Source organism: Pangasianodon hypophthalmus, chromosome 16 (assembly GCF_027358585.1).
Source record: "Pangasianodon hypophthalmus isolate fPanHyp1 chromosome 16, fPanHyp1.pri, whole genome shotgun sequence".
Classification (NCBI taxonomy): domain Eukaryota; kingdom Metazoa; phylum Chordata; class Actinopteri; order Siluriformes; family Pangasiidae; genus Pangasianodon; species Pangasianodon hypophthalmus.
Window position 1 is genome coordinate 12,614,179 of NC_069725.1, and position 25,575 is coordinate 12,639,753.

Genomic DNA, 25,575 nt, shown 5'->3' on the forward strand with positions numbered 1-25,575 from the left:
AGGTACAACAGGTGAATTTAGGTTATTAATTCATGCACAATAGTTTGCTACAAGGTCTTAAAACATGTTAATTGTACATTATCACAACTAATAATGCAATTATTAGTCATTTTCACCTAACAGCAACACAGGTCTTTATGAATAAACAATAATACATAGTGAATAAACCTTTTACAAGTGTTTAATAGCTTTATTAAAGCTTTATTAAAGAAAATACATGACCTTAAATAACCCCCTAATATGTGTTCCCTAAAATAAACTTTTACAATTTGGAACAACATTTGAAGGAAAGCTGAGGTTCTGCACTTTAACATCTTAGGTAGGTTCTTGGAAGTGCTTTTACAGTTTCCTATATGCCCCTGTAAGTGTCTGGTGCACACTTTAAAGCACTAAGTAATTATTTTGGGTAATGCAAATACCAAGACAGTTTAACTACATTTCACTGAAATTTTCAGACAGGTTCTAGCTATTAACCAAACAAGCACGCAGCATAAACACCAAGAACTGGTTAATTATTTTAGTGTAAAAAGATGGCATTTACCAAGACTAAGACAAAAAGAAAAAAAAAAAAACACAGGGAACCAGGTATCAGAAAGATAGGAAATGCTTCCTTTAATGTTTCCATTAATTATACTGTATTGTTTTCACTAAATTTAGTTGAATTGTTCCACACAAATGTATAGTTTTCTGAAGGACACGTTACAGACCCAGTAAAGCAGTAAGAGTGATCACTTTCTTTAACAGTTCAGGTTCTGTTGCATTTCCTGGTAACAGAGAGGTACAGCTGGGTCTATAACTATTTAGACAGTGACACAATTTTCATAATTTTGCCTCGGTACACCACCACGATGGATTTGAAATGAAGCATTCAACATGTGGTGAAGAAGTGTAGACTTTCAGCTTTAATTAAGGGGGTTTAACAAAAATATTGCATTAACTGTGTAGGAATTACAGCCATTTTTTCTCCATTTTTTCTCCATTTTCACAGACTCAGGTGTAATTGGACAAACTAACGTAATTATAAGGATTATTTTTAATACTTGGATCCAAATCCTTTGCAGTCATTCAAACCTCTTGAATTCAAGCTGAAAGTCTACACCTCAATCGTATCTTGATTGCTTCATTTCAAATCCATTGTGGTGGCACTCAGAGGCAAAAACAACAACTGAGCTGCCAGAACAGCTTCAGTGTGCCTTGGCATGGATTCTACAAGTATCTGTACTGTACTGTACTGTACTGGGGATGGAACACCATTTTTAAAAAGTTATTTACTTTCCTGCTTAAAAATGTTATATTACAGTTAATAATTCTATTCTCTACCTTCCTACTCCAGATAATTCTCTAATTATGTGATGTTATGTTTCAATCCTCCCCAATATCTAGAACCTGTCAGGTATTTCAGCCAAATTTAATTTATCTGTTCTGGTACATACCATCTTTAACACCAAAATAATAAACCAGATCTACACACTTATCTGCCTAGAACTTGGAGCACTGTAAAAGAAAACATTACCGTTTCTTTTCTGTTACATTGTCCTGAAGTACATAAACAGAACAACAAAAAGGGCGTCACTTTCTAATTTCTTATGCACTACGTTGACAGCAGCATAATTACCTATAATACACCATATAGAGCACTAATCTTACATGACATAAAATACACTACATAAATCACAGGTGAAATATGCACACAGCACAGACGAAAGCTTTTTGGACAATGAATAAATAACATCTAGTAAGACTTCAGTTTTCTCTATTGCACTGACTTGCTATCACCATCCATGTAGGTAATTGTTAGTTGCATAAACAGAAATGCATTCCATTTGCCTTCCAGAACATAATTATTAGTATACAGTTTAGATAATGTTAAATCATTGCCTGCATATGGATGGAAATTGCAATCAATTAATAAGATGACTTTTATCTGCCTGATCTAATGGATCTGATCTCTAGAATGAAATTTAATTAGCGCAAGAGAAAGCACTAATGATTTCACTCTGCAGTGGCAGCCAATGTGTGCAGTGTAGCAGAACAACTGAACAAAGGCCTTAAATGTATTTAAAGTCAAGACGTTTAGTACAGTGGATATAAAAAGTCTACACACCCCTGTTGAAATTGGAGCTTTTCCTGACTCATATGATATATCAGAAGCACAATGAGCCACAGAGTCAGTTGTCATGATGTTATGTAATGCAGGTCAGTCCAGAAAAGGAAAACAGAAAATCTATGTTCTGTGTTCATCTATTTGTTCAGAAACTAAAGCAGTCTTTATGACAACAGTTGAATAATAATCCTTTATTAACATTTATGTAGGCTTGGTCTTTTGTCATTAAGGAGTTATGCAAGTGTCACACAGCCCTAAGAACATTATCCTTAAATAAAGTTTAAGCAGAAAGACTGATGGATCTGTTTGTTTTGCTAATGAATTTCACATAAGAAACTTCAACATTCACTTCAAAACAGTGTCTAGTAATTTACAGTGATTGCCCTGTGATTATCTTAGTTTGAAAAAAAAAACAAAACATGTGGGTCAGTGGAGATTTATAAAGGAAATGCAATTCTCACAGCACAAGTGTGGCTAGCCAAGGATGTCATTTAAAAGTCTGGTTTTAAACCAGTGCATCTTGCTCATGTCTCATTGAAGTAACTCATTTTAATAAACATTATTATGCATTGTTCACATTCAGTACAGAGACAGACAGAAACACACATACTTTCAGTACAAAGACAAACACACACACACACACACACACACACACACATTTATGAACCATGCTCTCACATCCTGCTGATACTTTTCCTTCTTTTTATTTCCCCTAATCCAGCAGTCTGCCAATACTCGAACAAGCGAGAAACAATCTTTATGGGGAACAATATTAGCCTTTTCACAGTGTCAGTCTCTGTCTCTTGCCCTGTACCTCAACCATATCACGCCTCTCAACTTGCCTCATTCATTGTACACTCTAACATAAAACATGCCCTAGACAGGCTGTGTGTCCGTTTTAATGATAGCTCCCTTCTTTGCCACATATCTCTTTTGTCCATTAATGGAATGATTCCATATTATTTTAGGTTAATAGATATATAAATAGGCTGCAACAGAGTCTTAATGATGTGTTACTCTGCTCTCTGCAGTATTCCCTGTGCATAGCACAGATTTAATAAAGAAGGATATTAAGTCAAAATATGATGTCTACAATAAACTACCTTTCACGTACACCAGGGATTTTTAGTATGACCAATAGCATTTGCTGAACTGCTGAGGAATATCTTTAATGTCCTTCATTCTTTTTTTTTCTCTGTCACAAAGCAGCAGTGCATTAAGCCACGCAGAATTGCCTGGAATTGAGTCAGCTGAAATGTGGCTGCAGTAAATTCATTAGACCTGTAGGATTTTCCTTTGGTAAATGTTTCTGCTGTCAGTTTTAACTTCAGTGCTGCATTTTTTAACCATGTTTTTACAATATATTTATTCTGCTTTAAATGTGCTTTGCTAATGCAGGGGGATTCCTAATGAGCCATTTTAATGTTTGCACAGTGAAGTGTGACAATAACTCTACACAAGGGCCAATGCAAATTTCTCAATTTTAAACAATTCTCGTTTTCAACTTCTATATAGATCTTCCACAAATCTTCTGGAAGAAATGATAGTGGAAAAAATAAGTATACATATAAGTATATATTTTAGCTGTACAATAAGCTTTTGTGTCTTGGAATTAAGATATATCGAACGGGATGTCCATTCAAATTGTACAAATATTTTACAGTTATACAGTGTACTGGACAATGTACAGTATATACATTTTTTTGCACAATGTTTTTTAAACTGAAACATCAATACTTGTCGAGTTATCTTATCACATCTGTATGTTTAGTTCTGCACGACTGCTGCTAGCCAACAGTCTTGGCTCTTTCTTCTAGCCACTGAGACTCTCATATTGAGAACTGGAACTATAAGAAGTAATAACAGTACCTCTGCTAGGATTACACTCACTTTGTGATGGGCTGTTGCCACTGATCAGTAGACAGTCTCTTTAACGACATTGGTAGAGAAAGTGTGGCTACTGCAGATGCTGATAGAGTGCCTGGTGAGCATGCGTGTTTGCTTCTTACGTCGGCATGGCAGGAAGAAATTGTGCAGCGTGGAGAAGAAGATCTGGCGGTAGTTGGTCGAGACGAGGTTGTAAAGGACAGGGTTGATTGCTGAGCTCACATAGAACAGCACATTGGTGACCATGTAGAAATAGTGATAGAAGTCATAGAGAGTGCTAAGACAGAGAATGAGAGAGAGAGAGAGAGAGAGAGAGAGAGACAGACAGACAGACAGTTAATCTTATTAATATACATATAAATGTGTTTGTGCCATTACTGTCCAATCTAATGCTAAAGTTTTTTTAACATTTGTTAAGGTTGTCCAAGAACACCATTTATTTAAGTTTCATTTTTCATCTCCAGTGAAAAGCAGTGCAATAAAACCCTCGATATAAAGAAAAGACTGCATACAAGTTTTTTGTTTTCACAAATTATGATTAAAAAAAATCAGTTATATAAAAAAAATTGTATTCTCTCAAATTCGACCAGTCAAATTCAGTTTGCAAAAAATGCAAGTTAAGCATCTGGGCTATTCAGGGATAGGCTAAAGCAAGTGAGTCTTGGATTTGTGAACATCCATTTTTTTCTGAAGTGAATTTTTGCAAAATGAGTTTTACTGGCTGAATATCTTGACATTAAGATTATAACCTAATTGAATATATATATTTTTAAAAAATGTGCTATTAAAAAAAAATAAAATGTGTGATTTTCAAAGTAATATATTTCATTACCATGAATTCAACAGTCTTATGAAGAATTTAGTGGCTTTTAACATTTAAATTCTTTCAAATCAAGTCCCTTCTTGCTTCCACACCTATCCAAACTATATCAATGTTACAGCAGTATTTTACAGTATTTCACTATTTCACTCTACTACCTCATGGTTGTCACTTTGCATGTACACCAACATTCCTCTCACTTCTTGTATGTCTCTTCCCTATTGTAGTGATGGCATTCATCAGCAGACTATATAAGACTTTTATTCTACCAAAGTGGTCCTCTGCCTCTACAACAGGTTGGACAATAGATGGTGATCCACTTGGACTCAACTTCTCATCACCTTTCATTTTAAAAATTGTGTTAACACACTAGACAAAATTTTTTAATATGTTTAGCTGAACTTGTCCCTCAGTCTGCAGAGAAAATCTTTTATTTTTTATTTCATTAAGTGCCAATACCTTGGATGTCATTCTACAAGTTACAAGAAAAAAAAACAATTGCTTGTTTGTATTCTGATGTAAATGCAGCTTAATTGGAAGATGAAATATGCTTGTGAAAGTCAGCTAGGCTTTTTTTTCTGGTGTCCTACACACAACCCTGCGACAGCACTTAGACAAAGAAATAACCTTCAGAAAATGAACAGAAACCATTTATCAATAGCTGTGCATGCTACCACAAATATAGACAAACATATATCTCTAGCCCTAATTTCCAAATGGCTGAGCTTGCATTCAGACAGTAACCCGTCTCTTCTCTCTAGTGTCTTGTATATCACAGCAGAGTTCTGCCAAATGATCTTCCAAAGGATATCTCTGCTGCTTTGAGTTGGATGAATGAAACATTCCATGACTCCCATTCTAAGGATAATGGGAATGACTCCCATTCTAAGGATTCTCTGATTCTAAAGACAGACTGGTTTCAAAAAAAGCCAAATGAGATTAAAGAACAATGGCACTCCGACATATCTTATCTGACCTTCTACATTGAGCATTAAAACCTTGTACTTTAAAGAACTTCTGAACCATATTAAATATATTTTAGGCATTAGAGATTTATAGCTCCTCTTAAATCAAGCTCTTGAAACATGTCTACATCCATCATCAGAACTAGCTCACTCAGCCTAATAACACAGAGGATAATAAAAACTGCTCACTTTAAATGTCCAAATAAATCCAAGTACATGCTGGCATTGATCAAAGCCGGTAATCTTCCTTGGATCCACCAAATGATCCACATTAGCGTGGAGGGTGGGGGTGGGGTGATGTGATGTATAGAGTGTTCTCATGCCCAAGCTGTCTTCAATGGAACACTCCAGTAATGGATGGGCAGAAACTCTAAAGAGCATGCAGGAATTATATTCCAGCTCGTAAATACTGTTAGGAAAACTGCCAAACACCTGTTATCTACCATTCAATTCATTCACAGCCCACACTGCCTGTCACAGAAATGCCAGAAAGCAGATGATTCACAGCTCAGAGGCTGTCATCTGCTGGAGAGATAGATGAGCTTCCTAAACCCATGTATGTGGAGGCCTGTAATGAACTCATGAGGTATAATACAGCAGTTGAATCTAGCTTAGTGCATGTTTGATGTTGAAAGCAAAACACTGTATCTATGTGTGACTATGAAAGTAAATAACCCCCTGCTGTAGAAGAGATATTCTGGTTGGGCCCTGCTGATTCCATTTGCTTTGAAGATGCCTCAGGGCACTTTTTGGATTCACCCCAAGTCATAAAGAATCCATTCCTTCCTAGACTGTTACAAACAACGCCCCCTGGCCTTAAGAAGGGCTTTAAAAATAAACATGCTCATACCTCCTCTATATATTTGATTGTGTAGTTACGGTTTTCACTGCTGATTCAGTCAGCAGGTAATAACTCGGCAGTCATTCAAGATGTTTATGATGTAGATTTACAAACAAAATGTCCAGTGGAGAGCTTTAAAATACTCACTCAGTCCAATCAGTCACATAACAGTACATCAGACGACGGGCATGATATGGCAGCCAGCAGACCACAAAAGCAATGACTACAGCTCCTGGAACGAAATGAATGATTAAACACAATTATTCATAAGAACTTTGCTGGCACATGTGAAACACTCATTATTGATATTCTTATTGCTGACAAAATAATTATCATCAGGAATGGGAAATTGATTTTATGGCACTGCAACCATCTGCCCATCCTAGCTAGCTCAGTGGCACATTCGTCTAATGCATTTTTTTGTATGGACAATATTTTATGCAAAGCAAATACATTTGCTTCAGAGGGTTATTGGAGGCCATAATAATTATGTCCAGACTGTTACTTTAAATAATCCCCAAAAACAAAGAGAGACAGCATGCTGTTTTTCCAGTGTCTGGGAATCATCTGCTAAATAATGTGAATGTAGATCTCATAGCCTTTGTGCAATGTTTATCTTCATGCATAAGGGTATTTTACTAGGTATGTCAGTAAATTAGGGACTGACTCACTTTTTTTAATACACTTCTTTTGGTTGCATTTGTGGCACAGAATTTGTATGTGGTTCATGATGGGATGGTGAGTCAGGATGTTCCTCACCTACATTATGAATACCATTCTGGGTTAAAAAGATTTTGAGAAGCCTAGCATTAGCAATATAATGCTGCAAATTACGCCCATTGTGACTAGAAGTAAATACAGCAGAAGACTCCTATTAAGCCTTATGTGCCATTCGACCTTGAGAGCCAAAGCAAGTCTACACGTCATGATACTTTCACCTGTGTTGATAGCTTCATTTAGATGTATAACATGTCACATATTCAGATCAATAGCTGTGGCTACTGTGACAAGAACTGTTACATTGTCTACTGACACATTATTTACACTGAAACTATATGTAAAATTTACATATTAGTATACATATACTGTGTATTATACTGCACATATTTATTAATTATATCATACATGCTTTTTTCCAAAACTTTTTTGCACGTATTCATTTTTCATACAGCACTTTTTAAAATATTGTGCATATATATAATACATAGTATATATTCATCACATGATCTGTACATGGATAAATAAAGCAGTCAGACTCCAATTCGGAGAGACTGGTTTTGAAAAAGCCATATGAGATTAAATTAAAAACTCCATCACTCTTATCTGATCTTCTATATTATGGATTAAAACCTTGTACTTTAAAGAGCATCTGAGCCATATTAAATATTAGATATTTATAACTTATACTACTACTACTACTACTACTACTAATTAAAAAAAAAACTCTTCTAGGTGCATCTTACATCAAGCTCATTGTCCTTTCTACATCTCTTGAAACATCTCTACATCCTTCATCAACTCGCTCACTCAGCCTAATAAAACACAGAATAATAAAAACCTCTCACTGCAAATATCTAAAAAAAAAAAAAAAAAAATACCTGGTGGCATTGATCAAAATCCCATCTATCTACACCCATCTATCTCACTGCATACTGTACACAGTCTCTTGCCATTTTTATGAGACAAATAGCTCAGAACATAATGCATGAAAAATAAACAACCAGAAAGACCATAATATCTGCACTAGTAAGAGCGGGTTTATTAGCAGAGGTTTGTTATTTAACCTTGGATTTGCTGACTGACCAGCTAGATCACACCAGCACTAAACACATAAACCAGCTTTGCCAAATGCAGTTCATGCACATCTAAGATGTGTGTTTTCTCATCCAGATTAAGTCAAACACTGTAATCTTTTATCCTTTTTTCTGCTTATTTTTCCAACAGATATTACATTTCCAGACACATAAAGAGGGCTAGCTTGTTTTGAGAGGTTTTCAAGAAGGACTGATTTGTCCTGATTTTCACCCCATGCCTATCCAGTGCCTCTGTTGAGATGTAGTAGTGTTTGGGGACAACAGACATTCAGACTCATCTACTTTCTCTGTTTGGAAAGTAATAGCTGGCTAAACTAATAAATGTACCTAAATATTTCTATTTTACAACTTAAATTCTTTAAAATTCACACATACAGTGCCCTCTAGACTTGTTGGCACGCTAATAAAAATGACGAGTAACACACATTAATTCCACAAAATGTTCTGTGACTAATAGCCTTCTTACTTGGTCACTGACTTTTGCTGCATGGCCTCCTCTATGCAGAGTTAAGGTTATGCCATATTTTTTCTACTGTTTTTTTTTAAAATAAGGGATTTAATAAGGCTCTACAAGATGTTCAAACTTTGGAATAATTTTTACAAACTCTGAGGATTTTCAGGAACAGGCTTTGAGATCATGTAACACTTTAATTGCACACAGGTAGATTCCATTCAACTAATTATGTGACTTCTAATGACAACTGATTGCATTCAAACTAATTTCGGTGTTTCACAGCAATGGAGTGAATACTAATGCAATAAAAAAGTTTTTATTTGTTCAGGATTCATGATATATAATTCCAAATAAGTCCACTTCAGTTCCAGGTTGTAACACTACAAAATGTCGAAAATCTCAACGGGGTGATTATTTTAACTAATGGACAGAGGGAAAACCAGGGAGAAGGTCGAAATGTGGTGTCTTTCAGCCAAGAACAGCTGTGGTGTCGTAGGGATTCAAACTCACTCAAATGTAGAGCAAAACCTCACACCAAAATAAGCCTTTTTTAGACCCCATAAACATCATGTATCTGTTGCAATCATTTGCAGCAGTAATGTAATTAGTAAGTGACAAACAAAATACAATCTTATTCCACCTTCCTTTTGGAAGGGATTTAATATGACATAAATCTAGAGCAAAGAAACAAATGGTTTTGTTCAGTTCTACCTTTGACACGTCACTGCATTTGCTCAGTTTTAGCATCAGTAGTCATCATTTATCATGACAGAAATCTAAAGGGATTTAGTGAATTGTATTTCCACGTGTGATACTGCCATCCCTCTATAGCTGCATAACACTGTTGACACACTCATTTATCCAACACTTGTGCTAACCACAAAGCTACGTAGGTTTCTTTCCAAATGTTGCTATTTTGCTATGCATTTTGGAGAGTGCACTTAGAAATAAAGCTCCAGCTGGGATGTAAAAATAACGACATGATTTGTACTGACCTAATTGAAAAAAGTAATTTAAGTAATTGAATTGAAATGCATAGGTCATAGAGGTCAGAGAGGTGAATTAACCCCTCCACACTCATTTCAAGAACAACCTCTACAGCAAAACAATTCAACTACTAAGTATTAAAATATTAGTACATTCTCAGGGGATTATGCAAAATAAATATGTTCTCATTCCCCTTTAGCTCACTAGTAACTGTGTCTACATTGTCACTGATATCAAAATGATGAAATCAGTGTCTTCATGTTGTGTGGTTAGTGTCAATATTTGAGGAATGATTACAGTGTGGTTGAGCATTATAACCATTTAAATTGGTCTTGTCCATTTGTGTACTTCAGAATCACATTCATTCAGTAAGTTACTTGGCATTAAACAGATAACCATAACATGAATAATTCATAAAGCACTTATAAATTAGCTTTCTGTTAAAATAGAACAAGAATATTCAAAGTAAATGGATTGGATTGTGGTTCTTTGTAGCAACCTTATTAAAATGTGAAAGGGTCTTGAGACGGCTCCCTCTCCTTCTCTCTCTCTCTCTCTTTTCCTGTCTTTGCCACTTTGCTTTACTTGTGTAGTCATTACTTTCTTTGTCCATCTCACTCTGAGCTATGTGACCATCTCAGCACAAAACCCTTTCTGTCCCTTCAAGTCATCTTCAAAGGTTCAAAGGACTGCTGAAACATATATTACTGAATGTGCAATACCCTAGTGGGATTTGAGAAGGCAGCACACTGATACATACTATGAAGGACTTTAAACTATTTCTTCCCTTAATACATGTGTATACCAAGCTTCACTATATCTTCTTCCTCATATTTAGAGATTTCTTTTCAATACTCTAAGTAAGTGCACCCATTGGACCCAGTTCAACTCGGGGAGCAAATACTTCTCCAGAGAGCCTTTGGCTTTGGAGTCCTATCAGAGGACTCAGGCTTTTATGGTGCTTTTATATAGGCTGAATTCAATTTAGGGAAACATTCAATAAATGGAGAAGGATAAAAACGTCTCCAGAACTTTGTGACCCTGCAAAAAGGCAAGTCTTTTCCGTGGCTTGCCTATAATTAGAAGTTGTCCCTGGCTTTCAGATTTACATTGCTGTGGATCAGTGCATCTGCTAGATGGCAAAGCTGGGAAATCTGTGTGGCACTGTGATCTATGACCTCTGATTGTCAGGGAAGTGTTTTTGCAGGAAATTACACAGCACTTAGCCAATGGCATTCAGTGACCCCAAAGAAACTAAGAGGAGAATGTTGGTCATTTCTACAGATTTATAGAAAAAATGAATGACACTTATTATGTAGATCAAAATATTATTTATATATAAATTGTGCATGTTTGTTTGTGTGGCAGCCTGGAAAAACCCTTCACACGGTCAAATTTTGACATTTTCTACTATATGTAGTTTTAAAAACTACAGGTACTCCTGAAATTAAAAATGTTTCTTTTTTTGGACACATCACAACCACAAGTAAGACATTACTAACAAATAATAAAGTAATAACATTACACAACTTTATAACAACAATGTTTTCTCTTCATTTAATGATTTCATTCCAATTCCATGGAAAGAAACCCCACCTACCTTCACGTTTGTAACATAATCTACTTATGGAAAACACTACTGCCAAATTCTATAAGTTTACATTGAGAAATGAATTATCACTTTGATTATCAGCATCATCCACATTATTATTTGTCTTATCACGAGGTAAAGGTACCAATTGTGGCGTCTGGGTCAGAAACAGTGCAGGAAACGCTCTCTTCCAAGTGTGTTACGCTGCCCTGTGACCGTGATGCAGCATGAGTAGCAGTTCAAAAAGATGTAGAGGTTGGCTTCCTGTATCTCAGAGGAAGCATGTGTTTGCTCTAGCTTCTCTGGTTGGTAGTTGTTGTGTGATAGGGGAGAGTTAGCTAGTAGAGAGTTAGCTACAATTGAGGGAGAGAATGGGGGAAAAGTAAAAAAGGAGCATTACAGACAATTTGAAAGCTGATATCTGATAATAAACAGAATTGATTAGGCTTATGTCAGTTTCTCTATGGCATGGAGCTATTCAAAAATTAAGAAAAGCACACTTGGCTAGCAAGACTTTGGACATCTTTAGGCAGACTGACTACATTTACTGCTGCATTTGATAAAATGGCTTCTTACTCAATGTGATCTTTATAGGCAGTCAGCCAAGGCAAAGTTAGAAAGTAGCCTAAATAAAATTTGCACATCATTTCAGTAAAATCTGTTTATGTTTTCTTATAGCAGAGCTCGCAAAAAGTACAATAATAGCAGAGAAATAAATCAATTTTAGTGGTAAATAATATCCACTCGAGAACTACAGTTCATATTTTGTGGTCTGGGACTGGTCTTGACTTTCTTCTTCTTAGTAAGTGTCACCAACCCTAAGGTATTAATCAAATCACCTGCCATACTAAAAGCTTGTGTAAGAACTGCACAGCCTGATAGCAGCACCCTGCTCTATTAATGGTGATTACAGGCTGTTGACAAAGCACACATTAAGAACTGGGCACCTACTGCATTTCTAAGTGAAATCAGAAAACAATGAACTGTTGATATGTAGAGCGAAGTCTTACATACATGCTTTCTAATTGATAAATTGATGGTGAAAACAGAGAAGATTATATAATACTAGTACACCTCTTATGTCATCACAGATCACATGGTGAAAAAAAAAAAATGCAAAGAATTGCAGCATATAATAGGCTGTGATTAATAAAGATATTTGAAAGTTCCCTGTGGAGAATAGAAATAACTTTGTGTGATATTTTTGTGACAGTCCTTTTATTTTATATCTTTGATTCTTCTCTCTCTCACACACACTACAAAAAAGGATATTTGTTGCATGCTAGAATGCTATTCAATTTACATTAAGCTGAAGCAAAAGTTTTTTTTTTGCTTATCCATTGTAGATGAAGCACAGCATGAATGCTGGATGCCTGTCTGGTTTTTTTTTGTTTGTTTAGAAAGTTAAAAAAGCAGTGGTCCATATAGATAGTAAAAGGCAGGGTGCTCAGTACTTCTATAGATGAAACAGTTTTTTACAGGGTAAAGAAAAACAAGCATTTTCTTTTGCCTTTAAACCCACTGTGATAGATGCTGGCAATCTTGCCAACATTTGCACCGAGCCCCACATTACCTGAGCGAATCTTGTTCTTTTATGATCTGCCATATCCCCTTCGATCTTGCAGGTTCTTTATTAGTGCCTATAATAATGAAAACTACAGCAGGGAGCAGAGCTTTTTCCTACACAGCCCCCAGCTATTAAATAGCCTTTCCATTAGTGTTCAAATCTCAGACACAGTTTAAATGTCTACCACACATGCAATTTCCCCACTGCGGGACAAATAAAGGAATATCTTACTCTCTTACTCTTACTCTTACATACCACCCCCCCGCCCCCAAAGTTATCATACAGGTTTGTTGATGGTGGAGCAGCAGGATGCCTTATGTCCCATTGTGCCCACTAATGCCTGTCTTAACTTCTGAATCTTCCTTTTAGTTATGCTTATATTACATACACTTTTTAAACCACTGTAGGATAAGCTCATCTAATAATTCTAATAATCTCTCTCTCTCTCTCTCTCTCTCTCTCTAGCTGTACCTGTACTCCTGTTAGCCGATGTACTGTTGGTGCCTGATCTTAACACACTTCTACTGCTCTGGCTCCTCTTACCCTCTAGACCTGTCTGATTCGTCCTGATACCTCAGCTTGGAGGCTGATACTTCTGCACATGTGACTCCCCCTCTGCTGCTGTAGATTGTCTAAGGATATAATAAAAATTGCACATCCCAAAAACATTTTTGCCCAAGTTTCACCTTTTCTTCATTGGATTATCTCTCCTTGATACTGTACACTTGCATCTAAGAACTGCTGCTGTAATTACAAAGACTATGATGCCCATACTGAATATCCTTTCAACACACTTATATACTAGTGTTTTGACTTCATAGTGTATAATTGCAGAATAATAGTGATTTATAATCCCACTTTCCGGTGTCACCCAGAAGAGGATGGGTTCCCTTTTGAATCTGGCTCCTCTCAAGGTTTCTCAGGATGTTTTTCCTTGCCACTGTTGCCTCTGGCTTGTTCATTAGGGATCTAATTATAAATATACATATGGATATTTATAAAGCTACTTTTGTGAATATATCTATTGTTAAAAGCACTATACAAATAAAATTAAATTGAATTGGCTAGAGTAAACAACTGAAGATTTTTATCTTCATGTAATCCAACTTATTTTACTTTATTTATTTGGTAATTAACAATATTTAAAATAAGGAAATAATAATAATAACAATATTAAAAGAAGGAACCATTTTTTAAACTGACCTCGTTTCACTGACTTGCATAATTTTGTGATTTAAGTAGAATTTACTAAAAACATGTCTCTAAAATTACTCATAATATTTGTGTAATATTGTTGCCTCAGTCTTTTAAGGCGATACCACACATACAATCATTGCAAAAAGAAAGTACACCCTCATTCAATTCTATGTTTTTATTTATCAGAGCCTAAATAACAATTGTGTGGTCCTCACCAATTTCTCTAATCAAACAAATAACCTCAGGTGACAATAAAAAACACACCAGATTTCCCTAAAAAGTAAACCAACATTCAGAAACCAGGTGGGGAAAAAATAAGTACACACTTCCTACTTCCACAATTATTAAGAGAGTAATTAGCAGCTAGGCGTTACTAATGAAATGCACAAGACTAGTTAATCATCAAGAAGTGTGACTACCTGCATAAAAGCAGAACTTTTGGCAGTTTGGTGTGGTGGACCATTCAAGTGTGTGTATACATCATGCCAAGATGAAAGTATGGCAGCCATGACCCCTGAGAAGCAAATGTTGCTGCTCATCAAATTGGAAAGGGTTATAAGGCCATCTCCAAAGAAATTTGAAATTCACCATTCTACACTGAGAAACAGTGGGAGAAAATAACTCCATATTGAAATCTCTTGTGTTTTTTGTTGTCACCTGAGGTTATTTGTTTGCTTATGGAAGTTGATGAAGACCACACAATTGTTATTTAGCCCCTGATAAATAAAAATAGAGGAGAGTTGAAGGAGGGTGTACTTTCTTTTTCCCCTTGAGTGTAGCTTTTTACAGTGTAAGCATCATGTACATTCCATAGACATTTGACTGTTACTTACGCAACACCATAACGCCATGGCGCAGGGACTGGGCACGGTTGGGCTCCACAGCAACGCTGAGCATAGTGGCATTACCCCCAACAAGGCAGACACGGTTGTCCTGAGCTGCCTCACGAAACATACGAAGAAGCTGACTGGCAATGACTCCATTCAGCACTGAGATCAGACCCATGGGAACAATGAATGACAGGAATGCATTCACCTGATGGGATAGAGAAGGAAATGTAATAAAAGATATAGGTTCCTTGATTTGTGAAAGACACTGTTTTTTTGAAAGATAGTTAGGTTATTCAGTCACATTAGATAGAAAGCTTGCCAGAAATGTCCAATGTTAAGACCAATGAGACCAAGTCTTGTTAGCTTGTACTGCCTCATTACTAACTCAGATTCTGGTGAGTATTTTCTGTTTATAGTTTTGGGTTCCATTTTCTGATTTTTACTCCCTGTCTTGTGCATGGCCAGTGGGTGCAGTGGGTAGCGTTGCTCCAGGGTCCCAGGTTTGAACCTGAGCTTGATTTACTCCATCTCCCCATGTCAGTGTGGATTTCCTCTGAGTTCTCCGGTTTCCTCCCACCTCTGAAAAACCACACCAGTAAGTGGACTGGCTACTACTGGTGCCCTGCAACTGACTGGTGACCCATCCAGGTTGTATCCTGCCTCATGCCCTGTATTCCCTAACAAGCATAAAGTTGTTACTGAAAGTGAGTGAGTGAGTGTCTTGTTGATTTTTCTTTGATTTATTATGGTTCTTGATTCTATTGACTGTTTTTACGTTTCATAATACTTTCTGATGTATTCCCTGAACACGTCCTGTGAGTTCCATGGGTAGCGTTTTCAATAAGTGTTAATATCTGTTTCTAGGGGGAACAATGACTGTTGAGATAATATGAATGATAATCACTCTAGTATGATCCTTATTGAGGGTGAGATCCTATCAAGTGCTTATACTGATCTTATTTGATGTCCCGAATCATTTTTGTTTTAACTGTGGAAGAGACTAGTTGACTACTTTGAATTTCTGGTTGACTAGTAAAATGAATAGCCATGCAACTCCTCACTTAATAACGGAAACACATAACAATTCAGTAAACAAAAGGAGTACAGCCACAAATTGCCTTATAATAGCTTCATTCCATTTCACAATTGGGATTTTAGATAATTATTCAAGAGGAGGTAGACAGAAATTGTCATAAAGGTTAATGATACTTAAGTTGGGAGGCTACAAAAGTCATGTGGATTTCCTAAAGATGGATGCTTATTCCTTTAATTTTATTTTGGTTGAGGGTTGTATATGATTTATAGTTGGTGACAGAACCTCAGAGACTCTGATTCCACTCGAACAACTTCAAATCATGTGTAGATGCCTTTGTTTCATCCCTCCATACAAAGACACAAATTCTTCACTCATTCCCTCTTTCACATCTCATGTCATTCCCGTGATATTTAGTCCATTTATATTTCAAGCACACTCAACATGGCAGCTAAGAATATGAAGGGAGGTAATTACCACATTGACTGCTCCCCTGCCTCCCTCTTTCCTTTTTAGCTAACATATTGGCTACAAGAGGCTAAGGTGGACGATTTCAAAAGAATAATTTCGACAGCCTCCCTAATTGCTCCATCTATTGCTAACTATCTTCTAGTAATGTGTCTCACTACAGTCATGTTCATATTAGATGTAGATGAAACAATTCAGATTTAACATTCAATGTATTTTCATGACTGTAATTCCAAAGTGTCCTGATTTCAATCTGTCTTGTGTCTAGACAGACACTTCATCGAAAAATGTCATTTTGGCTAAAGATGAATAAAAATCTCTAGCACCTTTTAAGCATAATACAACTGACAGTAGAATTGCATCTTCAGATGTATGTTCAGATGTATGTTCCCCAAACATCAAATGCAGACACACTGATGATGATCTGGTGATGTCTTGTGAAATTGTGTCTTGTGTCTTGTGATGTCTAATGAAATATGAGACGTGATAGAGCAGCAGACTCTGAGGACTGCACTTCATTAGCATCATCATTACCATCAGCTACTACTGTGCACTTTGATATCAGATGTTTGTCCACCTTGACATCAGTTCATGAAATATAGTGGAATAAGGGAAATAATCGTGCATATATCTTAATATATATGAGCAAAGATGTGTAATTTCTCTTTAACAGGTCTAACAGACAGTCCTGCTGGCAGACTTTTCACCAGCTATGTCTTTCTTTTGCTTTTTTGTTGTATGTGGACTTTGGCTGTTCCAAATTATCTCAATTTGGAAATTAGATCAAGGTAAGCCAAATGATTATGGGCATTGTTTTAACCTGTCTACTCAAATCAGTAATTTTATATCATTGCTCTACAAATACACCTGACCATCACACCCATATGTGGACCTTCTCCAAAATGTTGCCACAAAGTTGGAAGCTCACAATTGTATAGGATGCCTTGTATGCTATAACAATTTCCCTTCACTGGAACTAAGGGGCCTAAACATGTTCCAGCATGACAATGCCCTTGTGCTCAAAGCAAGGAACATGAAGACATGGTTTGCCAAGGTTGGAGTGGAAGAACTTGAGTGGCCTTCAGAAAGCCCTGACCTTAACTCCCATTGAACTTCAGTATGAACTGAAGCGCTGACTACACTCCAGGCCTCCTCGTCCAATATCAATGCCTGACCTCACTAAAGCTCTTGTGGCTGAGTGGGCAAATCCCCACATTCACACTCCATATTCTAGTGTAAATACTTCCCAGAAGAATGGAGGTTATTATAACAGCAAAGAGGAACTAAATCTGGAATGGAATGTTCAGAAAGCACATATGAATGTGATGGTCAGGCGTCCACAAACTTTTGGCCATATAGAATAACTCTGGAATAATACACTAATACACTTTATTGGAGAACAAATGAGAGGTCTGCTGAAAAAAAAAAACAGTAAGAATTTTCAGTGCTTGAAAAATATCAAGATGCATTAAATAAACCTTAAATTTGTGTCCAGGTCATTTTTTTCTAGAACTTTTTTTTTTTCAGTTTAAGAAAAGTCAAATATTCAAAAAAGTCCAGGGGTATCCAATCTTTCCACCAGGGCTGCGGGTTTTCATTCCAACCAAACCAATTTTGACGGTTCAACATTAAAAATGCTTCTGGTATTTGACTCGAAATATGTTTTTTGAGAAAACTCATAGCATTTCAGCATATTTTATTTTATTGCATATGCATTTAAAGCAACAATTTTGTACGACACTTCAGGGTTACACAGTTGTTACATTATAGTAAAAGAGTCATGGTATGAAGAGGAAGTGGTCTGAGATCTCATCAATGCTAAAATTTCCAGAAAGACAACTGGTCCCCATTTGAGTCCACTTTTACTGTATTATGAACACCATAAGTACTGAGGCCATTTGCAGCTAGTTCCTTTTTGGGTCCACTTTAACAAGACTGAGTATGCTTCATTTAAAAAGAACTATGTGTGAAAACACCCTTAATGTTGAGCTGTTTAGAGCAATCCACATTACACATTTTTTCTTCATGTTTATAATGAAGTGCTGGTCTTTCAAAAGCTGATTAATCCAAGTGTTTATGCAAGGGCTTCACCAAATGTTTCCTAGCTGATGTGTACTTGGATCATGGCACAGCCTGGAATGAGACCCCATTTGCAGGGCTTTAGACTGCACTCCCAGCATGCTTCTTTACATTGTGAGCCAGCTGGAGGCTGATTTGAATTTGATTGGATTGTGTTGCACCCCTACTATATACATTGTCCTAAATGACATGTTCATCATAACCGTTACTTGCAAGAACTAATTTAAAATAGATTCTATTCTGTTAAAGACTAATTTTAAGATACACCAAACAGTGATAGAATGCCAAGAAGAGAAAGGTCAAGAGTTAACTGGTCAAGAATACTGAAGGCACAATGGGAGAGCGTGTCTCTTTTAATTAGTTCATCCTAACAAGGGACATCACTGGCTAGCAGCTGAAGATAAATGACTTGCAGCTGACAATGAGAAATGAGACTTTAACAAGCCACTGCACTGCAAATCATGCCTCCTTCTACATTAAGACAAAGATTAGGTCTAGTCCTTGATAAAGTAAAAAGAATTAAATTAACTGTTCATATAATAATCTCAGTATGTCATAAGATGTTTAATTATGTTTCTTTTAGGCTGCTGCTGTAAAAAATGAATAACTGGTGCGATCAGCAAACCTTTTATTCCAAAAGTGGCATAATAATAAATATAATATGAGCAAGCATAAACCCATACACACACAACGTTTGAGGTATAAGTAAAAGAACACTTATGCAATAGAGAACAACTGAGAAATGTGCACAGGAAAATTATTACAAATACAAAGGGAGGAAAATTGGCTCACTGAACGTATTCACACATTTGTATGCCTTTCAACTATCAAAAAAATACAGTTTAAACACAGTTGTCATTCACTTGGATTCACAATCTCTCTTTGAGTGCAGTGTTTTCACCGCACATTTTTTATTCATGTATTTTAAAACTACTTCTTTTGTGAACATGTCCTTCTTGCTCATACTCTTTTGTTCATAGAAGAAACTATCTCAATTTAATTTGTGGCAGAAATAAATTCAATTGTATGAGAGACAAATCTACAGTTAGTGGATGACTATTCAGTTTAAAATGCACTGCTAGTTTGTCAGCATCTAAAGTACAAATGTACATAAAGTATATATTAACTGCAATTACAGTTATGTGTCTCTATATAAATAAGAAACTATACACGGGTAACAAATTAAAAAAAAAAAAAAAAACAGTGGCTCTGTTATGTTACAGGATTTTGCTGGCATTTTGGTAAGATCTGAGTGTACCTGTCCCCTAAGACAGAAAAGTTACTGCAAATCAATACAAAATTATTCTGATTGATTACCTTTATCCTTTGAGGAAACATTTCTATGCTGATAGGAGTGGTCTCTCACCGGATGACCATGTACCCATCCACAGAGTCACTGAACGATTAGAAAATGATGTAAATCATATGGTATGGCCTTCATAGTCACCAGATCTCAAACCTGTTTGTACACCCATGGGACATTTTGGACAGATTTGTTACACAGAGCGCTCCACCACAACCATCAGAACACCAACATTTTGGGTAATTCTTTACTCTGGATCAATGAGGACTTCTCCCATAGGTGCATTAAGAACTTATAGATGGTGCTTGTAAGAACTTAGGAACCCCTTGATTTCAAGGTTTTGTTATTTGCTTTTAAATCTCTGCATGGCTTGGCACCGAATTATATCTCATCTGCCTTCAAAATACCTCCAGAGTGTTGAGATCGTCTAATGAGCTTCTTTTAACCATTCCTCAGATTTTGAAGAAGTTCAAAGTTGACCAGGCCTTGTCCGTAGCAGCTCTGAGACTGTGGAACAGCTTAACATTTTTCATAAAGGCATCCTCCATGGTAGACATTTTTAACATTTAAAAACATATTTATTTTCCCAAGCATTTGAAGGTATTTAAGATCTGTAGTATAAGGTCTTCTGTTTTTGTCCTTTATCTGTGGTTTATCTGTGGTTTTGTCTTTTAATTTCTCCTTTGATTTACTGCTTTAGTTTTATTAATGTATTTGTTTGTTTGTATTTTTATATTTCTTTTTATTTTTATACATTTGCATTCGTTTTATTTATTCTTTAGCCAAGATGTTGTATAGCACTTGTTGTTTTAAAATGTGCTATATACACTGATCAGCCATAACATTAAAACCACCTGCCTAATATTCTGTAGGTCCCGCTTGTGCCACTAAAACAGCTCTGACCCATCTAGGCATGGACTCCACATGACCTCTGAAGGTCTGCTGTGGTATCTGGCACCAAGACTTTAGTAGCAGATCCTTTAACTCCTGTAAATTGTGAGGTGGGGCCGGACTTGTTTGTCCAGCACATCCCACAGATGCTCGATCGGATTGAGGTCTGGGGAATTTGGAGGCCATGTCAACACCTTGAACTCTTTTTCATGCTCCTCAAACCATTCCTGAACAATTTTTGCAGTGTGGCAGGGTGCATTATCCTGCTGAAAGAGGCCACTACCATGAAGGAATACCATTGCCATGAAGGGGTGTACTTGGTCTGCAACAATGTTTAGGGAGGTGGTACATGTCAAAGTAACATCCACACAAATGCCAGGACCCAAAGTTTCCCAGGAGAACATTGCCCAGAGCATCACACTCTGCTGGCTTGTCTTCTTCCCATAGTGGATGCTGGTGCCATCTCTTCCCCAGGTAAGTGACGCACACGCACCCGGCCGTCCACATGATGTAAAAGAAAACGTGATTCATCATTCATTCTTCCATTGCTGCATGGTCCAGTTCTGATGCTCATGTGCCGACATTGCAGGCGCTTTCGGCGGTGCACGGGGTCAGCATGGGCACTCTGACCGGTCTGTGGCTACGCAGCAAGCTGCAATGCACTGTGTGATCTGACACCTTTCTATCATAGCCAGCATTAACCTTTTCAGCAATTTGTGCTACAGTAGCTCTTCTGTGAGATCGGACCAGACGGGTTTTGTTCCCCATGCACATTAGTGAGCCTTGGGAGTCCATGACCCTGTCCCCGGTTCACTGTTTGCTCTTCCTTGGACCAATTTTGCCAGGCACTAACCACTGCACACTGGGAATAGTAGGTCCACAAGACTAGCTATCACAATTTGGTCAAAGTTGCTTAGATCTTTTGACTTGTCCATTTTTCCTGCTTCCAACACATCAGCTTCCAGAACTGACTGTTCACTTGCTGCCTAATATCTCCCACCCCTTGACAGGTGCCATTGTAATGAGATAATCAATACTATTCACTTCACCCCCACAACAGGCAAACGGATGCCACATAGTCCTCTTCAGTCACTGACTGGCTAGCAAAAGGCTCATACACAGATTATGTACCACAGCTGCAAGTCTTAAGGAGATACTTTAAAGAGATACCATGTGCAGAGTGCAGATGTTCTACATACAGCCATGTGGCAGCAGCGCAATGCATACAATCATGCAGGTACAGGACAAGAGCTTCAACAATAGCACAGGTTCACCGAAACCGGATAAGTGAAGATTGTAAAAATATAGGCTGGTCTTTTCCCAATATGCAATCTCCAGTTTAGGTGAGACTGTGCCCACGGTAGCCTCAGATTCCTGTTCTTGGCTGAAAGGAGTGGAACCTGGTGTAGTTTTCAATGTGTTGTGCATCCTGTGATGCTTTTCTGCTCATCACAGTTGTAAAGAGTGGTTATTTGAGTTACCATACCTTTTCTGTCTGGCCATTCTCCTCTGATCTCTCTCATCAACAAGGCATTTCCCTCCACAGAACAGCGGCTCACTGGGTGTTTTTTGTTTTACACACCATTCTGTGTAAACTCTAAAGACTGTTGTGCATGAAAATTTGATGAGATCAGCAGATTCTTAAATACTCAAATCAGTCCATCTGACAACAACAATCATGCCATGTTCAGAATCACTGAGATCACATTTTTTGTATATTCAATGTTTGATAGGAACATTAATTGAAACTCTGACCCGACCTGTAAATTCTAAAGAAGCATGGCTTATGCTTTTGTTACAACTGACTTGTTTTGCTAAAATCATTTTTAATGACATTTTTAATGTTGGTAACAGCATTTTTGGTTATCTGGTACACATATTTTCATTGGTTTGAGCTTTATTTACATCTTCACTTACGTTTAAACATTGTTTATTTGTAGCAGACCTGGCATCAATATAATCACCTCAGTAGCAGAATTTGAAGACATCTTCTGCAGAGTAAAAATTATATTAAGATGTCTGCCTAAGCAACATTCTATCATTCATTTCTTACAGCAATAACAACAACAATAACAGGGTTTAGAAAATCTTCAATACTTTTTTCAAAATTCATAACCAACCTTTTTCCAAAATTCAGGATGAACAGATTAAGTAAAAATCTTAGAAAGTTAGAAAACCAACACTAAAAGGTAAGTAACATTTTATAATTCATTTCTTGCTGTTGTAGCATAACAGGATAAAAAAACCATCAACATCAACTCTAAAATCATATGGATGAAGTAAATTAAGTTTTTTTGGAGAGCTCTCTCTCTCTCTCCCCCTCTCTCACTGCCTCCCTACATCTCTGCTTTCCATTCTATTTTGCAGTAAATCTATCATAGATTAATATTAGTGTGTTTTACTTAATCGGAAAACCCTTTTAAGACCTAATTATTGCATGAACATGATTAGATTATAAACATATGTGCATGACTAACTCATTTTATGCTTATCTCGTTAAAGCAGTACGTTATGCATATATGCATTATAAACAATGAAAAAAAAATAGCCAAAGCATATGCAATTTTTCCTACCTCAGGTTTTTTGTTGTCAGCTTAATGCACCCCATTATATGAGGTCATATGAATTATTTCATTTCTATCAGGCTGTTCCACTGTAAGAGGATAGTAACATAAGCTTTGGCTTTCACTTACTGGGCCAGAAAATAAATGCTGCTAAGTTACAGCTACTTTCCCAATTTGCCTGATGCCCCAGTACACCTGAATTCACCCTTATTACAGAAATATATCTAAAAAGTTACAATATCTAAAATATCTATGAACTAAAAAGAGACAAACAAATGATAGACAATATGACAAATAATAAATGCATTCGTGTATGAATGAATGAATGAATGAATGAATGAATGAATGAATGCATGCATGAATGAATGAAACATTTACAGGCTTCCAAAGTTTTTAGTTACTCACCTGAAGAACAGTTTTGGCCGTGACCGAGGACACGATGGTGGTGCATATGGGTTCACTGTCCACACTCCTCTGGCCCATGGTAAAGAGCATCGGTGTGGCGAGCAGAAAGGAAGCGGCCCACATGGCACTGATCAGCTTCTTGGTGCGGCTCCGCGACATCACGCTTTTCGCCTTAAATGGGTGGCAGATGGCCATGTAGCGCTCTGCGCTCAGGCTCGCCACGTTGAAAGCCGTGGCATATGAGCAGCCGTCGCGCAGGAAGTAGTAGCCCTTGCACGCGGCCGCGCCAAAAGCCCACGGGTGGTGCACCCAGATGAAGTTATAGAGCTCCACGGGCATGCTGAACAGGAGGATGAGCAGATCAGACACGGCCAGGCTCGCCAGGTGGTAGTGCACGGTGCTCTGCAGGTTCTGAAGAGACTTCTTTGTCAGCAGGGTGTACAGCGTTATAGAGTTCCCCAGGCAGCCGATAGCGAACAGAACCACGTAAATCACGGTGACAAGCAGTTTAGAGTAAATGTCTGTGTTCACGTCCAGGTCCTCCTCAGGAGCGGAGTCCGTCTCGTTATGGCGAAGCGGCACTGAACTGTTCGCGCGCGCTACAAGTTGCTCCGTCAAGGCGCGCAATTTCAGAGAGTCGAGCTCTGTTAGTGTGCTGTTTACATCCATACTGTTCTGAGTTCTCCCTTTTACACCAGTCTGGAATTACTCCATCACAGACGAGGCGTCGACTAAATAAAGCAGTTATTACGCTTTATTTGACTGGATGAGTTTCTGAAAGGGTGGAGACGCAGCAGGGTCCTGCGCGCGCGCTGCTCTCTGCGTGTGTGAGCGCACTAAAGTTGCGGCGCGTTTATATCCCGCGCGCGCGGAGGCGGGTAACTGGTGACGCTATTGCATTGATTGACGTAGATTTTTTTATTTAATTATTATTATTTTTTTTACCTCGACGTTTTGTCGCACATCCCTTCCGAGCTATACGTGTGCTATTCTTTTCCAACGCTTCTTAAATATGTTAAACTTCGAAGCAAATCTGAAATAATATAAATAAACAAACACACACACACACACTATATATATATATATATATATATATATATATATATATATATATATATATATATATATGTGTGTGTGTGTGTGTATAGACTGTACTGCATATGCACGGGTATGGGATAAGAGTATTTCTTTTTTAAAATGCTTATATACATACACACACACACACACATGCATATATATATATATATATATATATATATATATATATATATATATATATATATATATATACACACACACACACACACAATTTTCATCATTTTGCCTCTCTACACCATCACAGTGGATAGAAGTGAAACAATCAAGATGTGATTTCAGCTTTAATTCAAAGGGTTTAACAAAAATATTGCATTAACAGTTTAGGAATTACAGCCATTTTTGCAGAGTCCCTCCATTTTCACAGGCTCAAAAGTAATTGAACAAAATAACAATCATAAATATTAGAATTACTTTTAATACTTGGTTGCAAATCCTTTGACTGCCTGTAGTCTGGAACCCATGGACATCACCAATTCCTCCCTTGAGATATTTTGTCAGGCCTTTACTGCAACCGCCTTCAGTTGCTGCTTGTTTCTGTGTCTTTCTGTCTTCAGTTTTGTCTTCAGTAAGTGAAAAGCATACTCAGGTTATCGTATATTTAAGAAAAATATAATTTCTTTGCCTTAAGAAGCTGCTGGGTTGCTTTCATGGTACGTTTTAGGTCATTACCTGTGTAT

General features: G+C 37.2%; 1 protein-coding gene across 1 annotated transcript; it reads right to left on the bottom strand.

The window, feature by feature from the left end:
* Positions 1 to 289: 289 nt before the first annotated feature.
* ntsr1 (neurotensin receptor 1 (high affinity)) lies at positions 290 to 24,694 on the bottom strand. Its single transcript, XM_026921118.3, has 4 exons — positions 23,801 to 24,694; positions 15,061 to 15,262; positions 6,765 to 6,849; positions 290 to 4,268 (listed from the first exon to the last, which is right to left on the bottom strand). Exons 1-4 carry the CDS (start codon positions 24,467 to 24,469, stop codon positions 4,019 to 4,021), a joined length of 1,206 nt encoding a protein of 401 aa, XP_026776919.3. The 5' UTR covers positions 24,470 to 24,694; the 3' UTR covers positions 290 to 4,018.
* Positions 24,695 to 25,575: the final 881 nt, after the last annotated feature.

Bases quoted from the DNA above. Each gene is read 5' to 3' on its own strand.
- ntsr1 (XM_026921118.3), bottom strand. From the start codon at position 24,469: ATGGATGTAAACAGCACACTAACAGAGCTCGACTCTCTGAAATTGCGC. The intron at 15,263-23,800 runs GTGAGTAACTAA...CTATCCCATCAG, and splicing joins CGGCCAAAACTGTTCTTCAG to GTGAATGCATTCCTGTCATT. The intron at 6,850-15,060 runs GTAAGTAACAGT...ATTTCGTTCCAG, and splicing joins CCATGGCGTTATGGTGTTGC to GAGCTGTAGTCATTGCTTTT.